General features: G+C 52.6%; 2 protein-coding genes across 4 annotated transcripts in view; one reads left to right on the top strand and one right to left on the bottom strand.

Annotated features, from left to right (window-relative positions):
* Positions 1-13,278, top strand: part of C4H19orf44 (chromosome 4 C19orf44 homolog) — a 22,175-nt gene extending 8,897 nt beyond the window's left edge. For both annotated transcript variants that reach the window (XM_047776700.1, XM_047776701.1), the window contains exons 4-9: positions 4,165-4,238; positions 5,156-5,576; positions 7,321-7,416; positions 9,392-9,558; positions 11,392-11,473; positions 13,171-13,278. In XM_047776700.1, coding sequence (XP_047632656.1) covers positions 4,165-4,238; positions 5,156-5,576; positions 7,321-7,416; positions 9,392-9,558; positions 11,392-11,463 — 830 coding nt within the window. In that variant the 3' untranslated portion in view covers positions 11,464-11,473; positions 13,171-13,278. The remainder of the gene's footprint in view (positions 1-4,164; positions 4,239-5,155; positions 5,577-7,320; positions 7,417-9,391; positions 9,559-11,391; positions 11,474-13,170) is intronic.
* CHERP (calcium homeostasis endoplasmic reticulum protein) overlaps positions 11,989-20,098 on the bottom strand; it is a 20,430-nt gene continuing 12,320 nt past the window's right edge. For both annotated transcript variants that reach the window (XM_047776699.1, XM_047776698.1), the window contains exons 10-17: positions 18,795-19,230; positions 16,936-17,174; positions 15,798-15,931; positions 15,065-15,151; positions 14,542-14,685; positions 14,332-14,448; positions 13,762-13,856; positions 11,989-13,482 (exon numbers count right to left, since the gene is read on the bottom strand). In XM_047776699.1, the coding sequence (XP_047632655.1) occupies positions 13,289-13,482; positions 13,762-13,856; positions 14,332-14,448; positions 14,542-14,685; positions 15,065-15,151; positions 15,798-15,931; positions 16,936-17,174; positions 18,795-19,230 (1,446 nt within the window). In that variant the 3' untranslated portion in view covers positions 11,989-13,288. The remainder of the gene's footprint in view (positions 13,483-13,761; positions 13,857-14,331; positions 14,449-14,541; positions 14,686-15,064; positions 15,152-15,797; positions 15,932-16,935; positions 17,175-18,794; positions 19,231-20,098) is intronic.

The raw sequence follows: 20,098 nt of genomic DNA, 5'->3' as shown, positions 1-20,098 counted from the left end.
CTTCATCTGGTAATGTTGCCCAGTGACAGAGCAAAAAAAAAAAAAAAAAAATCCTTCTCGAGACATGTGGATGAGAAAGGCAACTCAGTTTTTCTTGTTGTGAAAGAGGAATTTGCCTCCCTTCCTTTTTTTCTTTTTTTCTTTTTCTTTTTGGTATGCAGAAGCTCCCCAGGCTAGGGATTGAACCTGTGCCATAGCAGCAACCCAAGCCACAACAGCAACAATGCCAGATCCTTAACCCACTGACCCACCAGGGAACTCCTTTCCTTTCCTTTATATTTAAAAAAATTTTTTTTGTCTTTTTAGGCCTGCACCCACGGCATATGGAGGTTCCCAGGCTAGGGATCTAATCTGCGCTACAGCTGCAGGCTGACACCACAGCCACAGCAACTCGAGATCTGAGCTGCACCTGTGACCCACACCGCAGCTCACAGCAATGCTGGATCCTTAACCCATTGAGCAAGGCCAGGGATGGAACCTGTGTCCTCATGGATACTAGTCTGATTTGTTTCCGCTGAGCTGCTATGGGAACTCCTCCTTTCCTTTTTAAATTCAGAAAATGAAACAAATCTCTAGCCAGTCACTTTTGGGGGTGGGAAGGCTGTACCTTCAGCATGTGGAAGTTTCCAGAACAGGGATGCAACCCATGCCACAGCAGTGACCCAAGTTGCTGTAGTGACAGTGTGCATCCTGAACCCACTCTGCCACAAGAGAACAACTTTTCTGTTCTTTCTTTTCTTTTTCTTTCTTTTTTTTTTTTTGGTCTTTTGTCTTTTTAGGGCTGCATCCGTGGCATATGCAGGTTCCCAGGCTAAGGGTCGAATCGGAGCTGTAGCTGCCGGCCTACACCACAGCCACAGCAATGCAGGATCCGAGCTACATCTGCAACCTACACCACAGCTCACGGCAATGCTGGATCCTTAACCCACTGAGCGAGGTCAGGGATCAAACCTGCCTCCTCATGGATGCTAGTCAGATTCGGTTCCACTGAACCAAAACGGGAACTCCCCTTTCTGCTCTTTCTTAAATACGTACAATATTAAAATAAAAATCATGTTGAATGATGTTCAAATAATAAAAATATTTGTGACTGAAGTTCTCCTGTGGTTCAGCAGGTTAAGGATCCAGCATGTCAGGAATTTGATGACAATTAGACGCACCCCTGCCCCCAGGTGCTGGACGATCAGTAGCCTGTGAATCAGTTGTAGGGAAGGACAAATAGCTGTTCCTTGTGACTTTCAGGTTTTCAGCTGGGGCTGTTTAACAAAAGACAGGTTAGAAGTTCCTGTTATGGCATAGTGGGTTAAGGATCTTTGTGGTCTCTGTGGCAGCACAGGTTCAACCCCCAGCCCAGTGTAGTGGGCTAAGAATCTGGCGTGGATGCAGCTTTGGCACAGGTCTAGCTGCAGCTTGGATTCCATCCCTGGTCCAGGAACGTCTATATGCCGGCATAGCCAAAAAGAAAAAAAAAAAAAAAAAGAAGAAGCAAATTAACGGGAGAAAAGCATTCAGTTTTTTGGTTTGGGTTTTTTTTTTTTTTTTTTTTTGTCTTTTATCTTTTGAGGGCCTCACCTGCGGCATATGGAGGATCCTAGGCTAGGGGTCTGATTGAAGCTGTTGCTGCCGGACTACGTCACAGCTACAACAATGCCAGATCCGAGCCACATCTGTGACCTACAGCACAGCTCATGGCAACGTCGGATCCTTAACTGACTGAGCGAGGCCAGGGATCGAACCCGCAACCTCATGGTTCCTAGTCAGATCCATTTCTGCTGTGCCACAACAGGAACTCCAAGCATTCAGATGTTAAATAAATATGTGATAAATATGTAATGTAAGTTTTATGTGACATAAGAGCCTTCGTAAGGAAATGAAACGGTCACGCCTCATGGTAAGTTTGATGAGGAGTGGAAAATTGGGAGAAAATGTGATAGACAAGAGGATATGAGCTAAGGGGAGTAGTAGTGTGCTACTTGGGGTTAGGATCGCTCTGTGTCCCTCCATCTTGAGCGTGAGGATGCTCCTTTCCTCTGGGTGGAGGGAAAGCACGTCTTACGTGAAGGTCTAACGACCTGCTTCAGGGGAGAGGGTCAGGGAGCCCTTGCAGCCCCCGCTGTGTCTCAGATTCCTGCAGCTCAAATATTCAAGGTGCCAAAGTACCACTGGGTGTGGGGCCGGGAGGAAGTGCACCGCCAACCAAGGTGGTCTCATGAGGGTCAGAGAAGGCTGGGGGATGGACTCCAGTGATGTGGCAGCCTCAGGGCCTGCCATCTGCTGGATGCCACTTGGCGCCTTGCCAACACTGGCTCGGATCTTTGGGCCCAAGGGACTGGTGAGTGGGCGTCCTTGCCAGCCTGGCCGGTGTGGATGAGAAGGTGGGTGTAGCTGGTGGGGCAGGTGCCAGACCTGGCTTCTTGCCCTGCTGGGCTGCCCCTCAGCCCTTGCCACTGGCCCAGAGAGGCCCCTTGGTGCCCAGACCCCCCCTTCCCTCATCCTGGTGCAGCCTCAAGGGAGGCAGGCAGCTGGGAGTGGGGAGTACCAGCCTGAGTTGGGGGTTTAACATACCTGGGGTGGATGTCCTTACTGGTCAAGCAGTCCAGGGTTCTGTGTGCCTCGGGTTCCTCATCTGTGAGGTGAGGCAGAATTGTGTCAGTGAGCTGGTGCCCGTGGAGGCCTCAGTGGGTCCTGCTTCACAGTAAAAGTGCATGTCAGTGTCGGCTGATGTGACAATAATGTTATTTCTCAGCCAGCACCAACACTGTTCCTAAGGGCTAGTCCACAGTCTTCTGTGGTGCCTTTGCCTAAGCTGGCTCGGATGCCTTGGTCCATGAACGTTATCTCTGGATCTACCTGTCCCACGGCACTGTGGTGACTGGCAATGTCAGAGGAGTTGGGAGGTGGGCGGGAGGAGCCCCTAGCGCTAGTGTCATGTGTGGGCTTTGATATGATCCCATGTCAGGCTGCCTGGCATGTGGTGGTGCTTCACTCAGCCGACCTTTCCAGAGAGCGTGGGTGGCCCACCCTTTTTCTCTCTTGCTCACCACCTGTCCAGAGGGCCCCGCTCCCGTCTGCTCCTGCTTACTGTCCCCTTCCTGTTTTGAGGAAGCCCCTAGGGGCCCTGGGCCCCCCTCCCAGATCAGCCATGGTTGGATCATGTACCTGCTTGAGTTCTTTTCTTTTTACAGCCGCACCATTGGCATAAGGAAGTTCCTGGGCTAGGGGTCGAATCAGAGCTGCTGCTGAGGCTTGTGTCACAGTTACAGCAATGCCAGATCTGAACTGCTTCTGTGATCTACGCTGCAGCTTGCTGCAATGCTGGATCCTTAATCCACAGAGCGAGGCCAGGGATTGAACCCACATCTTCATGGACACTATGTTGGATTCTTAACCTGCTGAGCTACTACAGGAACTCCCTCTGCTTGGGTTTTGAGGCCATGCAGGCAGGAGCACAGCTCCAATCCACACACATCCCCCTTCCCCCGCCTTCCAACACACACATACAACCTCTGTGCTTCAGGGTCTTGAACTGGGCCAATGGTAGAGGCCCTGCTGACACTGCCAATGGCGGGCTCACAGATTGAATGGGCAGAAATCTGCTGGGGCACCAGGCCTGGGCTGAGCATTCCTGCTCCTGAGTGGCCGCCCAGCACTTGGGTGCTGGTGACTGGCCAGCTGGCCCCACAGAGCAGTTGTTCACCTGAGCTCCTGTGCCCTTAACTCTCTGTAAATGAGAACTTAGGACAAGGTGCCTCTCCTCAGAGGAGGGGACCTTGTGCATCCTTGTCACTGCGCCTCCTTCCTGGCACTGTGATCATCTGCTCTTCTGTCTAGGCCAGGGGCGAGGAGGCCCATTTTTATAAACAAAGTTTTATTGGGACACAGCCATGCCCATTCATTTACACATGACTTGTGGCGGTTTTTGAATCATAAGAGCAGAGCTGAGCAACTGTAACAGACAGACTAGTCCGAAAAGCCAAAAATAGTCACTCCCTAGTCCTTCAGAAAAGAAAAAGCACTCAGACCCCTGGGCAAGCTTTCTGAAAACAGGCATGGCATGCCTTCCAAGCTTCCTGTCCCTAGCATTTAGCCTGGTGCCTACAAGTGATAGTAGGCTCTGGAGTAAATAAATGAGTCAATATTGTCATGTTGCATTTTTCATTACAGATTTTAGAATAAACATTTTATCCCTTGATGATCTGTCTCCAGCTGTCAGTGAGAAACCAGACTTTGAACAGAAAGTAAGTACAATGAACTGATTTATCATTGCAGGTCTTTAGATAGAAAGGCTTGCAACCATCATGACTAAGTCGGTAGTTCTCACCTGGGGGTGATTGCGCCCCCTGGGGACACTTGGCCACATCTGGTGACATTGTGGTCATTGTGACTAGGGTGCAGGGTGCTACTGACATTGAGTTGGTGGTAGCCAGGGATGCTGCTTATTGTTTGGCAATGTACAGGATGGCCTCCATGCAAAGAATATTTGGATCTCAAATCTCTGTGTGCCACGGGTGAGACCTTGATTTTGTTAGAATGTAATCGAGCTACTTAATGTAGCCAACAGTGAAAGCAGGTCCCACTGAGACCTCCCCACCATAATACCTGCACTGACCTCTTCTTGTTCCAGTGTCCCATGGGGATTCTGGCCATATTAGTAACTGCCTCATAATCAATGCATTTTTTTTTAGGGCTGTACCGTGGTATGTGGAGGTTCCCTGGCTAGGGGCTGAATTGGAGCTGCAGCTGCCAGCTACACCACAGCCATAGCAACACGGGATCCAAGCCTTGTTTGTGACCTCCACTGCAGTTTGCAGCAACGCCAGATCCTTAACCCACTGAGCAAGGCCAGGGATCGAGCCTGCATCCTCAAGGATACTAGTCAGGTTTGTTTCCACTGATCCACAATAGGAACTCCCAATACGTGTTTTAATAATGCAGAATAATGACGCTTTAGCTAATTCCACCCATGTGCCACCTACACATGTGTCCTGGGCTGAAGGGTCCACGGTACTTGGCCTGCCCAAATACTGCCCAGAGTGGACCCTCACTTGCCAGGCCCCAGGTGGTTGTGGGGTGCTTTCATTCTAATGCAGCAGTATTTTGAGTGTGTTGCTTGTTCCAGGATACCTTCAGTTACCTCTGCCATCCTTTGTTTTAGAAAGATGGTCAGAGGGAAAAGGCATCCAGCCGAAGCCCCTGGGTAGGGAGCCCTTCCTCTGGAAATGAGGTCTCTGAGCACCTGAGTGAGCGGTCGGCCTTGTCCGCTGGGTCCAAGGGTATTTCTAGCCCAGGGCCCATGTCACAGGAACCTCTGGCCAGCTCCGAGAGCTTGGCTTACTCGGAAGATTTTGAAAAATCCTCTAATCCAACGACAGCGTCTGAGTTGACGGCCCATTCTGAGGAGTCTCCTGACAGGACGCTGGCCACTCGGTCTGAGTTTTCTGCAAGTCTGGAGACAGCCCTTCCTCCACCAACACCCAAGTCTCGGAATAAGCGGACCAGGGGTGTTGCAAGAGTCATGGTGAAGGAGACGGCTGTGCAGACCCCTGATCCTGCCTTCACCTACCAGTGGACTAAGGGTAAGAGTGACGGCCTGAAGCTCTGAGGAGGGAGGAGGGGGCCTGGCTGCAGTGACAAGCACCAGAGCCAGGAGGTCTGAGCTGTTGTCATTAACTAGCCGTGGGGAGCCTAGCACTCTATCTCCTCTTCCACTGAAGAGGGCAAGGTTCCCTGTCTTCCCACTGTCTTCCAAGCTCTAAAACACTCTGAAAAGTTTCAGAACCAAAGACAAAGGCAGTGGTTCTCAGCTGGGGTGATCTCGGCCCCAGAGGACATTGGCAAGGTCTGAGTGACAGACAGACAGTCTATGGGTAGACGCCAGGGGTGCTGCCTAACATGCTGCAGTGGCCAGGACAGCCCCACCACAGAGTGATGTGCTCCACATGTCAGCTGTGCCTGGGGTGAGCTGGGGGCAGTGCTGAGACAGGAGCCACCTTCCAGGACAGTGAGTGTTCAGGTGACTCATGGGGCCCCAGCCTGGGGGGTCCAGGGGCTGCCGTGTCACTTGTTTAGCTGGTTGTCCAAACTCGGGTTTTGGAGGGTTCTCTTCTGGGGTGTGGCAGGCACTGCTCATAGTGGCTGGTGCAGCTTTCCAGGTATTTCTCTTGTCCCCAGCATCCTGGCCGTTCTGGACAGAGAGGTCACTTTTTTTTTCTTCTTCTCTTTTTTAGGGTTGCACCTGTGGCATATGGAAATTCCCAGGTTAGGGGTTGAATTGGACCTGCAGCTGGAGCCTACACCACAGCCACAGCAATGCCAGATCCAAGCCGCGTCTGCGACCTACACCACAGCTCATGGCAACACTGGATCCTTGACCCGCTAAGCGAGGCCAGGGATTGAATCCTCAACCTCATGGTTCCTAGTTGGATTCGTTTCCACTGCGCCACGATGGGAACTCTGAATATAGTTCTCTTTGCTATACAGTAGGACCTTGCTGTTTATCCATTCTGTATGTAATAGTTTGCTTCTGCTAACCCCCAACTCCCAATCCATCCCTCCTCCATCAACCTTGGCAACCACAAGTCTGTTCTCTATGTCTGTGAGTCTGTTTCTGTTCTGTAGATGGGTTCATTTGTGCCATATTTTAGATTCCACATGTAATATATGGTATTTGTCTTTCTCTGAGTTATTTCACTTAGTTTGATAATCTCTAGGTCCATCCATGTTGCCGCAAATAGCATTTGGAGAGGCATCACAGCCGCACCATGTGGAGGTTCCTGAGCCAGGGATGGAACCTGAGCCACAGCAGTGAGCCAAGCCACAGCAGGGATAATGCTGGCTACTTAACCTGCTGAGCCACCAGGGAACTCCGTTTTTGCAATTTAAAGAGATCCTTTTGTAAAACATTGGTGGTGCTGATTTCCTAGACGAGTCCTGACATGGAAAGGAGGAAGAAAAAAGGCAGCCTAACGAAACCAGCTTGTTACAGTCAGGGAACATTCCAAAGCCCTCAAATGGTTGCGGAGGGAAGAGCTGGGGAAGGGGGCACGATGCCACACTCATCAGCTGCCCTGAGCTTCAGTGACCACTTCAGCCAGCTCACCTGAGCTGTATGTTGAACATAGTGAACCTACCAGAAAGACGGAGGCAGGTTTGGGGAAATTTTAAAAGGGTAAGAGGTTAAAAAAGCAAGGAGGGTGGCCATCACATTCAGAAAGAGAAAAGGACAGATTCACTATCTTATTTCAAAGGTCATATCATTGATGAGAAAGTCTTTGCTCTGCATCTTGTCCACTCACCCCTCCTCCTTTTTCCTTGGGACAGCGGCCAGTGTGGCGGCCATCGGGCCAGCCCTGGGAGGCGCCTACGTGGATCCTGCACCCATCGCCAGTCATGTCATCAGTGCAGACGCCATAGAAGGTAACAGACCAGCTCAACTTGTGAGTCCTGTCAGTGAAAGGGACATTTTACCTGCAACTTCATGCCCACCCTTGGAGGTGTGGTGCCTCCTTTAGCATTAGGTTCAGGGAATCTGCTGGTGGGCATCGTTACAGTCTCAGGAAACTGCCACAATTCCTGGGACCCCGGACAACAATGTCTGAGGGCAATTATCTGTCTTGCAAAATGACGCTGATGCTGGACTAAACATCAGCAGGTTACCAGTAAGACACCTGTGAGCCTTCCACCCCAACAGGGCTATTTTTATTTTGTGTGTTCCCCTTTGAGCATTTTTGGTCCAGAATCCATAGCTGTTTTTCTCTGGGAGACACTTAGCCAGTACGGAGTTTATATCCTTTAAAAAAAAAAAAGTCATCCTTTATGTATTTATTTATTTATTTTTTGGCTGCACACACTGCACATGGAAATTCCTAGGCCAGGGATCGAATCTGAGCTCCAGCTGCAACCTATGCCACAGCTGTGGCAATGTGGGATCCTTAACCCACTGCACCAGGCTGGGGATTGAACCCATGCCTTAGCAGCAATGTGAGCTGTCACAGAGCCAGCACCAGATCTTTAATCCACTGTGCCACAGTGGGAACTCCCCTTTTTAAAAAACTTAATATTAACCTCAAGATTTTTCCCAGTTACTATATAGCATTGTTTTGTTTAGTTTTTTTGTTTTTTTTTTTTTGACCATGGCATGCCGTGGCTTGATGTCAGATCCCAGACCAGAGCCTGAACTGGGCTGCAGTGGTGAAAGCACCAAGTCTTACCCACTAGACCACCAAGGAACTTCCCCTACTATGTAGTCTTAATAAATAATCATTTTTAACAGTTGAAGTTATTTTAAATTGTATTTTTATATAAAAATTATATTTTAATTGCATTTTAAATTCTAAAATATTTTAAGTACATGTTTAAAAATGTGTAATGTAAAAATGTACCCTCTTCCTTATTGTTACCTTTTGGCTGCACCCGTGGCACACGGAAGTTCCAGGGCTAGGGATCGAACCATGCCACAGCATCGACCTAAGCCACAGTAGTGAAAACACTGGATACTTAACCTGATGAGCTACCAGGGAACAGCATCTTCTCCCCCCCACTCTTTTTTTCTTTTTACAGCCACACCTATGGCATATGGAAGCTCCCACGCCAGGGGCTGAATCAGAGCTGCAGGCCTACACCACAGCCACAGCAATTCGAGATCTGAGAAGCATCTGCAACCTATGATGCAGCTTGCAGCAATGCTGGATCCTTAACCCACTGAGCAAGGCCAGGGATCGAACCTGCATCCTCACAATGTCGGGTCCTTAACCCACTGAGCTACAATGAGAAATCCTCTTCCCCATTTTTATTTTTATTTTTTTTTCGCTTATTTTAGGGCTGCAGCCATGGCATATGGACGTTCCCAGGCCAGGGGTTAGAATCAGCTACAGCTACTGTGCAGTAATGCGGGATCTGAGCTGCATCTGCAACCTACACCACAGCTCGTGACAATGCCAGATCCTTAACCCACTGAGTGACACCAGGGATTGAACCCGTGTCCTCATGGATACTAGTTGGATTTGTTTCCGTGCGCCATGAAGGAACTCCCTCCTCATCCCTTCTTTTAATCATACGGTTCAGGAGTGTTAGATTTGCACCATGTGGGTGCAGTTTTACTGGCCTTTCCTTGTGTTGGACGCTCAGCCTGAGCGTTCTGGTTCTTCCTGGGAGCTGAGTGTCCCACACAGGCAGCTCTGGGGAGCCACACATGTCAGTGAAAAGCAGTTCTTGTATTGCTGAGTAGAGATAGGCACATAACAGGCCAGGCCTTCATGGCTTCCGAAGGTGGCCGCACCTGCAGAGAGCATCCTGACACAGCTGAGGGGGCGGTGGCTACAGGGCCCTTGAGGGGTACAGGGACTGTCAGGGGCCAGGGGCCAGGCTACTGACTGATGGGGAACTGTTGCAGCCCTGACAGCATACAGCCCGGCCGTGTTTGCACTCAATGACATGCTGAAGCAGCAGCTGAACCTGACGCAGCAGTTCATCGAGGCCAGCCGGCACCTACACGCGTCCCTCCTGCACTCCCTGGACCGGGACTCGTTCCACTACCACACCCTGGAGGAAACCAAAGAGGTGACCATGGCACAGCTGCCCCTTCATGGGAGAGAGGGCAGGGGGCTTCCCATGCTTAGCCTGGGGCAGCAGGGATGCTGGGAACCGGCTGCTTTCAGTCCTAATGGAAGGAGTCTTGTTCTGTCCTTGTCTGTGACCAGGGCTGGTATGGGGTGGGCACTAAGCGCCAGCGGCAACCTAGGCTCTCTGTGACCTCCGACCAAAGGTGACCTCCTCAGTGAGGGTCTCCAAAGCCCCTTCCTGAGGGCCACTGGGCGAGGTCTCTCTCAGTCCTGAGGGCTAAAGCTCAAGGTACATCACACTCACCTATGTCTCTTTTTCCCTCCAAAAATTTATTTTTATTTTATTTTTTTGGCCATGCCCACGGCGTGCAAAATTTTCCAGTCCAGGGATCAAACCCACGCCACAGCAGTGACCTGAGCTGCTGCAGTGTCAATGCCAGATCCTTAACTGCTAGGCCACCAGGGAATGTCCCCAAAATTAATTAATTAGTCTTTTTGCCATTTTCTTGGGCCGCTCCCACGGCATATGGAGGTTCTCAGGCTAGGGGTTGAATCGGAGCTCTAGCCACCGGCCTACGCCAGAGCCACAGCAATGCGGGATCCAAGCCGTGTCTGTGACCTACACCACAGCTCATGGCAACACCGGATCCTTAACCCACTGAGCAAGGGCAGGGATTGAACCTACAACCTCATGGTTCCTAGTCGGATTCGTTAACCACTGCACCATGACGGGAACTCCTCCCCCAAATTAATTTTTTTCTGATTACAAAAAAATATTATTTTATAATAATTTTATTGGATATGGAATTTGTCAATTCCTCCATAACATTATATTCTTTAGATTTTTCCTACATAAGATATAAACCATTAGGTATATGTACATTATATATCAAAGTATAAAATAAATAGAATAGGTATAGTATTATTTATAAGTATTTCTTTACAGAAATGGCATCACAATATATGAATTGTTCTAAATGATTTGTATCATTTTATCAATATTTCAGTATATATTTCTTAAAAATAAGAACTCTAAGTCACAATACCATTATAATACCAAAACCAAATTAACGTTTAATATCATTAAATAGTAAATTTCCACTCATTTCATAAAAGCTCTACATTTTGTTCCTGTTTTTGTCGTTAGTCTCCAAAGTCATACATCAAGATTGTTTGGTGTCTTTTGAGCCTCCCAATCTAAAGCAGTGGTTCTCAGCCCTGAGCAGTGTCAGACCCCCTCAGGCCCGAACACCAAGGTCGTGATGGCAGCAGGGCAGGCCTGGGAGTGGACACTACTCTCACAGGCCCACCGGGGACCCACTTTGAGAACCACTGCTCTACAGGTCTGCCCCCCTGCCCCATCTCTTTTGTTTCCTTGCAGTTTATTGGTCGGAAGAAAACAGGTTGTCCAGTGGTTTCCCACATTCTGGACTTGGCTGACTGCGCCTCTGTGGGGCCCTTTAACTTTGTTTCTGCTGGCTGTACATTAGGTGATTGGATGCAGCGATCTGAGCATGTCACCTGCCTACAGCCTACAGTGACTGCCTGCTGTCTGCTCTAGGCTCATGTCCTGAGTGTGGCACCCAAGCCCTTCTCCCCTGTGTGCTCAGAGGGCACCCCTGGTAGCCCCACCCCCAACGCAGCCCCTCTTCCCCTTCAGGGTACCTGCCCAGAGCCTGCCCGGGCTCACCTCCCCTCTTGTTCCCACAGCACTGCCACCTGGCATCCCATCATTTTTTGCTAGACCCTGGGGACAGGCTCTCCAGCACCCAGAGCCTCAACAGTCTGAGGCTGCAGTGGTGACGGCTTCCCCATGTCTTCTGCCCCACAGTACATCAGACAACATAGGCCCACTCCGCTGACCATGGAGGAGGCACTGGAGGAGGTGAAGAAGGAGCTGTGAATGCTAGCAGGTGAGACAGACTTGTGAGTCTTGGCTGTGGGCCGACTGAGATGCCCACACATTAGTTCCCAGGGGACACTCAGGGGGGCCTCTCCCAGGACTCACCTGAGTGGAATCCCAGCTCCAGCCTTTTCTTGCTGTGAGTAGGTGAGCCCTCCCAGGCCCCTGGTTCCTCGATGTGCTGGCCCCCGAGAGGACGCACAACAGGCTGATGGAGATGGAACCTCAGGTAGAGGTGTCACCACTCATGGCAAGACAGAGGATGCCAACCTGTTTAGAGGCATGCAGAGTGGCTCCAGCTGGCCAAGTGCCGGCTTCCCAAGAAGCTGAGGTAGATGACGGGGGTGAGAAGCCCCCTTTACTAATGAGGAAACAGGGCCAAGTATCCCTGCTGGGGACTCCTGTGAGACGCCAGGGCAGAGTTTCTGACCCAACTCGGCAACTCAGACAAGATCTGCACTCAGGATGCACCTCCTCCCTCCTCAGCCTGAGCGCGCTTCTGACTTAAACTCATAGAGGAGAAGGTCTTTAAAAAAAGGTCTTTATTCGAAGGCAAAACAGTAAAATCCACAAGAAATTGTTAACAACACGTGTTTAACATTTTATCCTGAATCAGACACGTTTGAACAATTCACAGCTACAGGAAATCTAGAACAAAATCAAATATTTTATCACATCAGGTTGAAAAGTTGGAGAGGATTTTGCATCTTATTGAAAAGAATTTTTCAAAAATGTTTCTGTACAAGTAAACGGCACCGCACCAAGCTGCCCGCGGATGCCAAGTGCGGCCGATCCTGGGTGGTCACCCAGTGGCTCCCGGCAAAGGTGGCTCCGTCCAGCCTCACCTCCCTGTGGGGGTGGCTGGGGGCAGGCAAAGGAAGTGACAAGAGCAGGAGGCAGGGCCGGTGGTGGCTCTCCACACTCTGGATGCGAATGGGCCGTCGCACGTGAGTGCTGGTGTGGGGGTTCCTCTAAGTGAAAAATACAAGTAGAGACACTAAGGGTACAGGTTCTCCAAGAGCGTCCTCGTTCGGACACCCGAAGATGCCTCAGCTCTGTTTCCTTAGAACCTTCTGTTTCTGTGGGTAACAGCAAATGGCTAACATTCAAAAAACAAAAACTCAAAACAGCTAAAACAACTGAACTAAGGACCAGCATGTCTCAGAGGAATCAGGTTTCAAATTATCTCACTGGGGATCAGCCTGGATCAGTATTCTTTTTTTTCTAAAACTAAACCATTTGGAGTAAAAATGAAAACCCTGTTTAACTTTGCAAATCAAAAAGGCTGTTTTTCCATTTTTAAAGAGTGAGCAGTACCAGCACCTGGCCTGAGCCTTCTCATGACACAACTGATGGGAGAGGGTGGGAGGCTGGCCCCTCGCACCCAGTCCTGGGTGGGTGGGGAGTGTGCGTGCTCAGGGCCCCTCCTCCACACACTCCCACTGGTTTAAGAGGCTTGGGTCTGAGGGGAAGATGCTAGATAGCTGATCCTCTGGACATCAAGAATTCTTAGCCAGAGGCTTCGTGTTTCTTGCTTCACCGTCAAGGGAAATGAGCTCGTGGCCAAGTTGGCTGGGCATCTCCTGGTGAATCCGGCTTCTACTTTAGAGCTGGTCTGCAGGTAGGGCCTGGGCCTCCGTGCCATCAAGCATGGCACCGGTCACAAGGCCTGCTTAAGTCTTCCTCCTCTTCCGTCACTCCCCACAGATGGAGACCGTGTGAGAACTGAGGTGTCCCTTCCATCTTCCACTGCCAATAAGCCAAGAGTCCGAGGCCCGCGCTGCCGGCGGCCAGCCACTGACGTGGTTCTCTGCCCGCGCCGCTCCTACTTGCACTCGTCCCTGGCCTTCATGCGGGCGATGAAGGAGTAACTCTTGTTCCTGCGGTAGTTCTCGTAGGGGTCATCCAGAGCCACGCCCACACCCTTGTACTGGTCCCACTTATCCCGGACGTCCCCGCCCTTGATGGGGTCCTGGATCCCTTGCTCTTTCGCGCCAAGGCCACCGGATCCACTCCAGCCTTAGGAAGAAAGGGAGGGGTGGTTACAACATACCAAGGAAGCCGAAACTGGGCACTTAACCTGACATGAAGTTAAATGGGAGCGCGTGTGGGGAGCTGAACATGCAGGCATGCGGTTTATAAACCTAAGACTAATGAGGGAAGAAAGAAGGCCCAGTAAAATCCCTGCAGGTTCACCCTTTCTAGAGGTTCTGGCCTTGAGCTGGAACTTTCTATGACTCCATCACCCCCAGCTGCGAACACCCAGAGCAGACTGTTTGGTCCTTCTAGGAATCTTACCCATTTTCACCAGCATCTGATGTCCTTTGTTCTCTTCCCCGAGCCTTGAGTCAGGTATGGGAGGTGCTGAATTAGAACCCAGACCAGCCGAGGAACTAAAATTAAGACAGTTACGTCTTTTAAAAAGGAGCTGATACATTTATTGGAATGAAAACTTAGAATGTTACAGCGTGTAGCTTATATAAATGGTCACCAGCGTGATGGACACACACACACTGTTCCGTGTCTCTAAGCCTTCTTCTTTGTCCTCTTCGCCGACCAGATAAGGGGGCTCCCTAAGATGGCCCTGCCTCGCGCAGCGGCAAGGGCAGGCCACACTGAACCCATAAAATGGTTAGAAAACAGAGCCCAGCCACCGTCTCAGGCTTTACAACGTGACTGTGGAGGTAAGAGCGAGGTGTGAGACGAAGTGCCACCGTCACCGAGCTAGTGCTCAGGGCCCCGAGGTGCCGCCTCAGCCGAGGCCACCGTGAGTGCGTCTTCTAAGGACACCATTCAACATTCACAGCAAAGTATCAGAGGTTTCCAGTGCTACCAGAGGTCATTTGACAGTTAAGACAGAAATCTTACGGCGGGGTGGGGCTCCGGGACCGTGATCGACGTCTCCTTCCTGGGGAATAGGACTTGGAGCGGGAGCGAGAGCGGGAGCGGGAGCGGCTTCGTGAAGAGCGGGAGCGGCTGCGGCTCCTGTGGAATCAGGGGAGAGCAGGTGGGTCAACGTGGCAGCCACAGACCCCGGGAGCTTCCAGCCTGGCATCCCCAGAGGTGGGCCCTGCCTACCTGGATCGGGAGCGGGAGTAGGAGCGGGAGCAGGAACGAGACCTTGACCTGGAGTATGAGCCAGACGACTTGGAGGACCTCGAGTTGGAGCGGGAGGAAGATCGCCCTCGGCTTTTGGATCTGCTCCGAGACCTCGAGGGTCCGCTGTGGAGAGAGACCTGGTGAGCTGGAGCCCCAGGTGCTCCTGGCCCCTCCAAAGGTTGTGCCCACTCCTTCTAGCAGCCCTACTGTGCCCAATCAGGCGCAGACAAGCCTTTCACCTCAGGGTTAAATACACATGATGGCAAACTTCTCTCCTGTGCTAATGTTTTAACTTTGGCCTTGTGGGGAACAGCTCCAGTGGCGCACAGCACTTGTATCATGGGGTACAGACCCCAGATCCAGGGCAGAGGCCAAAACCGATCTTCCTCTGCCAGAGTTGGGTGTGACACCACAGCATGCCTGTCGGCAAAGGCAGGACTGACCTAGGACAAGATGCGCGGCGGAGGCCTGGCCTCCACGCGGGTGGCACGTGTGCTCTCACCTGTTCCTCTTCTCCTGGCCTTTCCTCCTGCGGGCCCGCATTTTTGCTCGGAAGAACTCATAGAGGCCGTTCTGCTCCCAGCCTTCACTGTAAGACACGGGGGTTACCTGTGTGAATGCCAGCCTCCCTCTGCAGGAACAAGCCCCACCTGACAAGCCTTCCCTCTCTCCCTCAGGACACTGAGCAGGTGCCCAGCACCAAAACCAGTGGGGCTGCCCCTTCTTGGAAGAGGAACCAGGCTGTCTCTGAGAGGTGGAGAGGCTGGATGGGCTCCCATGCCTTTCCAAATAGCTGAGGGGATCTTAGCATTACTCTAACCGGGGACAGGGAGCACTGACGTTGAGGCAGACAGGCCTGTGGTCTGACACAGGGCAGGAGACGCTATTAGCTAAAGTGATGAGGCCGTTGGGGGAAAGGATTCTAGGAAGGACTGGTGACAAAACCCAGTGCTGCCTCTGAAACACACCACACCTGAACTGTGTTCTAGTTCTAAGGTAACTCAATCAGAAAAGCCCCTATCAAAGGTCATTGTATGTGTGACACACAAGCTGGGGGAGAAATGGACTCTCCTAACTGTGACATTTCCTCACCTGGGCTCACACCACCTGGGCAGAAGGGGTGACGGTTAGGAGTCTTTCTCGTGAATCAAACTCAGGGAAGACAGACCAGGGGAGAGGACGGGGCTTCCCCTCCCATCACCAGTCCCAGTGCCTGGTCTCCCAGAGCCCCATACCTGTTCCGGGGCCTGTCATGGGAGGGTGGGCTGTAGAAGGCCTCCACAGCCGCCAGCAGCCTCTCGCTGGGTGGCATAGGAGGTGGCAGGCGGATGTCTTTAGGATCCAAAGGCTTGTACTCGTGGTCTTCCAGCTGCAGCAGAGAACGCAGCTGTCACCCTTCCCCGCCAGGGCCGCCCTGGGCCCATCCAGGGGACTTCGGGGGGCTGGAAACTGGGGCAGCCAGGAGTGGAGACAGCTGCCCTGGGCATTAGAATGCCGCATCCAGCCCTTCCTGGGAAACCCCGCCCTCAGGTAGGGCTTCAGCCACACCAATGACTTGATTCCTAAATAGGGTGGTTGAAGGGTCCACGGAAGCTGATAAAAAACAGAGCTCTACCTCTACAAAAACACACAGAAGACATGGCCTCCAAGCTTAGGTGAAGGAAAGACCCCTGTTCATTCAGACACACCGTGGATCCCAGATGCCCTCATCTGCATGAGTGTCTGCCCAGACACCCACCCAGGGGCCCTGCTATCTGCCCTTCTCTGTCTGAGGGCAGCCCCAGTGGCCACTCTGCCTCAGCTCTTCATGCCCCCAGCCTGATCCTTCTCACTTCTAGTCTGCTGGTGTCTCAGAGGGGATGGGGCATGACAGTGGCCAGTACAGCCAGTGTGGCCTCCAGAGTGTCCCGAGTCCCAGTCCTGGCTCCCCCTCACCTCCTCTCCTGTCTTGCTCTCCCTGCTCCTCAAATGGAGGCCTCTGCTTTTCTGAGCACTCCCTGTCCTCAGCCCCTATACAAGGCGGCTTCCAAAGGCCAGGGCCAAGAAGACCTACACCTCCCACCCAACCCAGCCTGTCCTGAGCAAGCTACCACACTTGCAGCCCTGGGAGGGAAGCTTGGAGGAGCAGAGGGGACATGGGCCTGGCTCATGACCACACCTGAGCCTGCGAGGCAGTGTCATTGGCTCAGATGCTTCCTCATAATTAGCTGGTCAAGTTTACTGGGGCATCGGGAACGAGAGGGACAGGGCCCTGGGAAGCAGCCTTTGCAGCCAACTGGGAAATGGGTTCCACCTGAAAACTTACCCTAGGGAGACTGGGCACTCAGCACAAGTGTGTGTGGCTAAGTCTGGCACTCAACTTGGCAACATTACCTTCACGAGGGGGGCCATCAGCCCAGCAGGGAGATCGAAGTAGGGCACATTGGGGACCAGGCTGGGGTCGTCATGGTTGATGTGGGGAGGGCCCTGTCGCCGCATGTGAGGGGGCTGTCCGTTGAAGCCGTGGGGAGGAGGACCGAAGTCAGGGTGCTGGGGCCCGCCCCAAGGTGGGTGCTCGTTGATCCCAGGGTGAGGCATGCGGTGGCCGGGATGGTGGTGAGGGGGTCCCATCTCTGCAAAACAAACTTGTCTCAGGCCTGCCAGAAAGCTGTGAGCCAGGCGGCGCTGACAGCCCAGCTGAAATCTGAAAAGCACCAGAAGAAAGGGGCTCAGAGATGGGGGCAGGATGCCCACGCCCACTTCCTGGGCAACCTTGCCCAGCACCTTCCCTCCAGCTGTGTCACTCCCTGCTCTGGGTGGGGAGCGAGGGCTTGGAGAGGCCTGTCTTGCACCCACAGCAGTACCTGACAGACCTCACAGGTGAAAGGAGGAACCACAAGGGAACTCATATAACCTCCAAACAGCAATGTGTGAGCTGAACTGTGTCCCATGAAAATTCACCCCCCAATCCCTCAGGATGTCACTGCATTTGACAACAGAGCCTCAAAGAGGCAACTGCTTTGTTTTTATAATTTTTTTACTTTTTATTTTTTTTCTGGCAGCACACTTTGCATATGGAAGTGCCCGAGCCACGGACTGAACCTGAACCTCAGATGCAACCTAGGCCACAGCTGCAACAATGCCGGATCCTTCACCCACTGCACCAGGCTGAGGATCAAACCCACACTGCCTCAGAGACAATGCCAGATCCCCAACCTGCTGTGCCATGAGTGGAACTCCAAGAGGTGACTATTTTAGATGAGGTCCTAGGGGTGGGCCCTGATCCAATACCGACTGGTGTCTTGATAAGAAGAGATTTAGACATAGACACACACAGAGGGAAGACCATGAGAAAACACAGGGAGAGTGTCAGGAGAAAGTGACCCCATGGACACCTCGATCTCGACTTCCAGCCTCCCGTACTGACCACGAGAGGATTCCCTGTTACTGAAGCCACCCAGTTGGCAGCACTATGGCACAGCAGCCCCAGGACACTCACACAAACGATAAACCTGCTACTGGTCTCCAAGCTCAACTTACAGTCAAGAATGGACTTGAAGATAAATATAGAAACAGTCATAATTATCAATTTCTTTAAAAACACAAATCAGGAGTTCCCTGGTGGTTCAGTGGGTTAAGGATCTGGTGTTGTCATTGCTGTGGCTGGGGTTCGATCCCTGGCCTGGGAATTTTGCATGCCATGAGCCAACTCCCCTCCTATCAACAAAACTAAAGATTCTTTCAAAGAAATTAACAGAAAAGCTGTTGAAAACAGCAAGACAAGGAATGTGGAACAGCACCACAAGCTGGGCTTGGACTCAATGCTCTGCTCACTGCCCTGCCTGTCCCCCATGGGGAAGGGGACTTCCTTCCTTTTCTTTTCAGAATCCCTGTTCTTTCTCTTCTGCAGGGTGGGACGTGGGAATGGGGCCTCACACCTCTAGGGCCAGCCTGGCATGTGGCCAGTGCCCAGAGTGGCCAGTCTGCCCCATCTCCACTTTCCCGAGGGCCTGGGCTGCTTCTCTGTCACCCCACGGCCCTCAGCCCATCACCCTGGCTTGGGGAACGCCAGGCTGGAGCAGTGCCATCAGCCTGCCCAGGAGGAGGTCGATCCGTCAGGTTCCTCTTTCTAGGCCCTTCCAGTGAGGGACCTGACCTTCCAGGGAAGGTGGGACAGACAGGAGAGGGAAATGCTCGGTGTTCACTGCCCCGAGGACGGTCCCCCCACCCCCCCAGGGTGACCTTGCACTAACCGGCTGGGAAGTCCCCCTGGGGGTAGTCGAAGCGGTGAGGGTAGGGCGGCCGCTCGAAGGGGTGCCTCGGGGGGAAGTCATCCTGCATGAAGCGCGGCGGGAAGCGGTTGAAGTTGTGGGGGTGTGGCGGCTGGTTGAACTGCGGGTGCTGCTGGTGGGGTGGGAAGGGCCCGCGAAAGTGCGGCGGCCGCTGCATGCGGAAAGGCGGCTCGCGCTGGCCCCCGCCCCAGGGCGGCTGCTCGTGCTGGTTGTTCCAGGGGCCCTCAAACTGGCTGTTCCAGTTGGGGTCAGGCTGGCTGTTCCAGGGGGCGTCGCGCTGGCCGTTCCAGCCGGGGTCCCCACGCTGCTCACCCCACATGCCCTCATGGCTGTTGTTCCAGGGCGGGCAGTGGGGTGGCCCACCCTGGTGGTGTGGGTAGGGGGGCTGCTCGGGAGGCTGCAAGGCAAAGAGCGGACATAAGGCCAGCCCACAACAGGCACTCGGGGCACTTGGCAGACATCTGCTGACTTTGGTCTCCAGCCACAGAAACGGCCCGGGCCCCAGCCCAGCACTGCCTGGAGCTACAGGCCTACAGCTCAGAGGGCACTGCCACCTTCACTCTGATGCGTGGAGGACACTGAGGTGTGCCTGCACCAGCCCCCGAGTCCCTCAGTGTGACAATGTGGGGGTATACAGCTCCCAGGGTGCAGAGATGCCAAGCCATGGGGCCCACACCTTGCCCTGATGACACCCCTTCCTTGCTTGATTCACTTCTCTCCCCTACGCTGTGCCCTGGGGTCACCTGCCCGCTCAGATCCTTGTCTCAAGAGTCTGCTCCATTACCAGGAAACATCCTTCTGTAAGTCAGTGAGCTCTGGTACGCACCCCGCCACTGCTTTGAAGACTTAAAAAGCCTGGCCTGCCAGCCAACTCAGGGCCAGGGTGTGTCTGGGTGAGGCTGCCCAGAGGGCCACTTCTGGAGTGAGGGCTGGCTAGCTCCGCTGGCCACAAGTACAGGGAGGCCGGCCCAGGCCACCACACCTCCGTCTCTCAAGACAAACCAAACAAGCAGGTTTTAAATATGGCAACTATTTCAAAATGTGTAAAAAAGTGCACAACACCACGTGGGCAAGCCAGGCTGTGGTTTCTGTGGACTACACAGTGCAGGTACACTGCTGGCCTTCAGTGAGGCCCCATGGCATGAACCTAACTCACCAGTCCCCAAAAAGACCAAGCAAGGAGACACTAGTGGTGTCTGTTTCCACACCAAAAAAATGGGGAGAACTGCCCCTACATCAGAGGATACCCACAAAATGCCCAACAC

This window comes from Phacochoerus africanus, chromosome 4 (genome assembly GCF_016906955.1).
Source record: "Phacochoerus africanus isolate WHEZ1 chromosome 4, ROS_Pafr_v1, whole genome shotgun sequence".
Lineage (NCBI taxonomy): Eukaryota > Metazoa > Chordata > Mammalia > Artiodactyla > Suidae > Phacochoerus > Phacochoerus africanus.
This window is presented reverse-complemented; position numbering and strand designations above follow the sequence as displayed.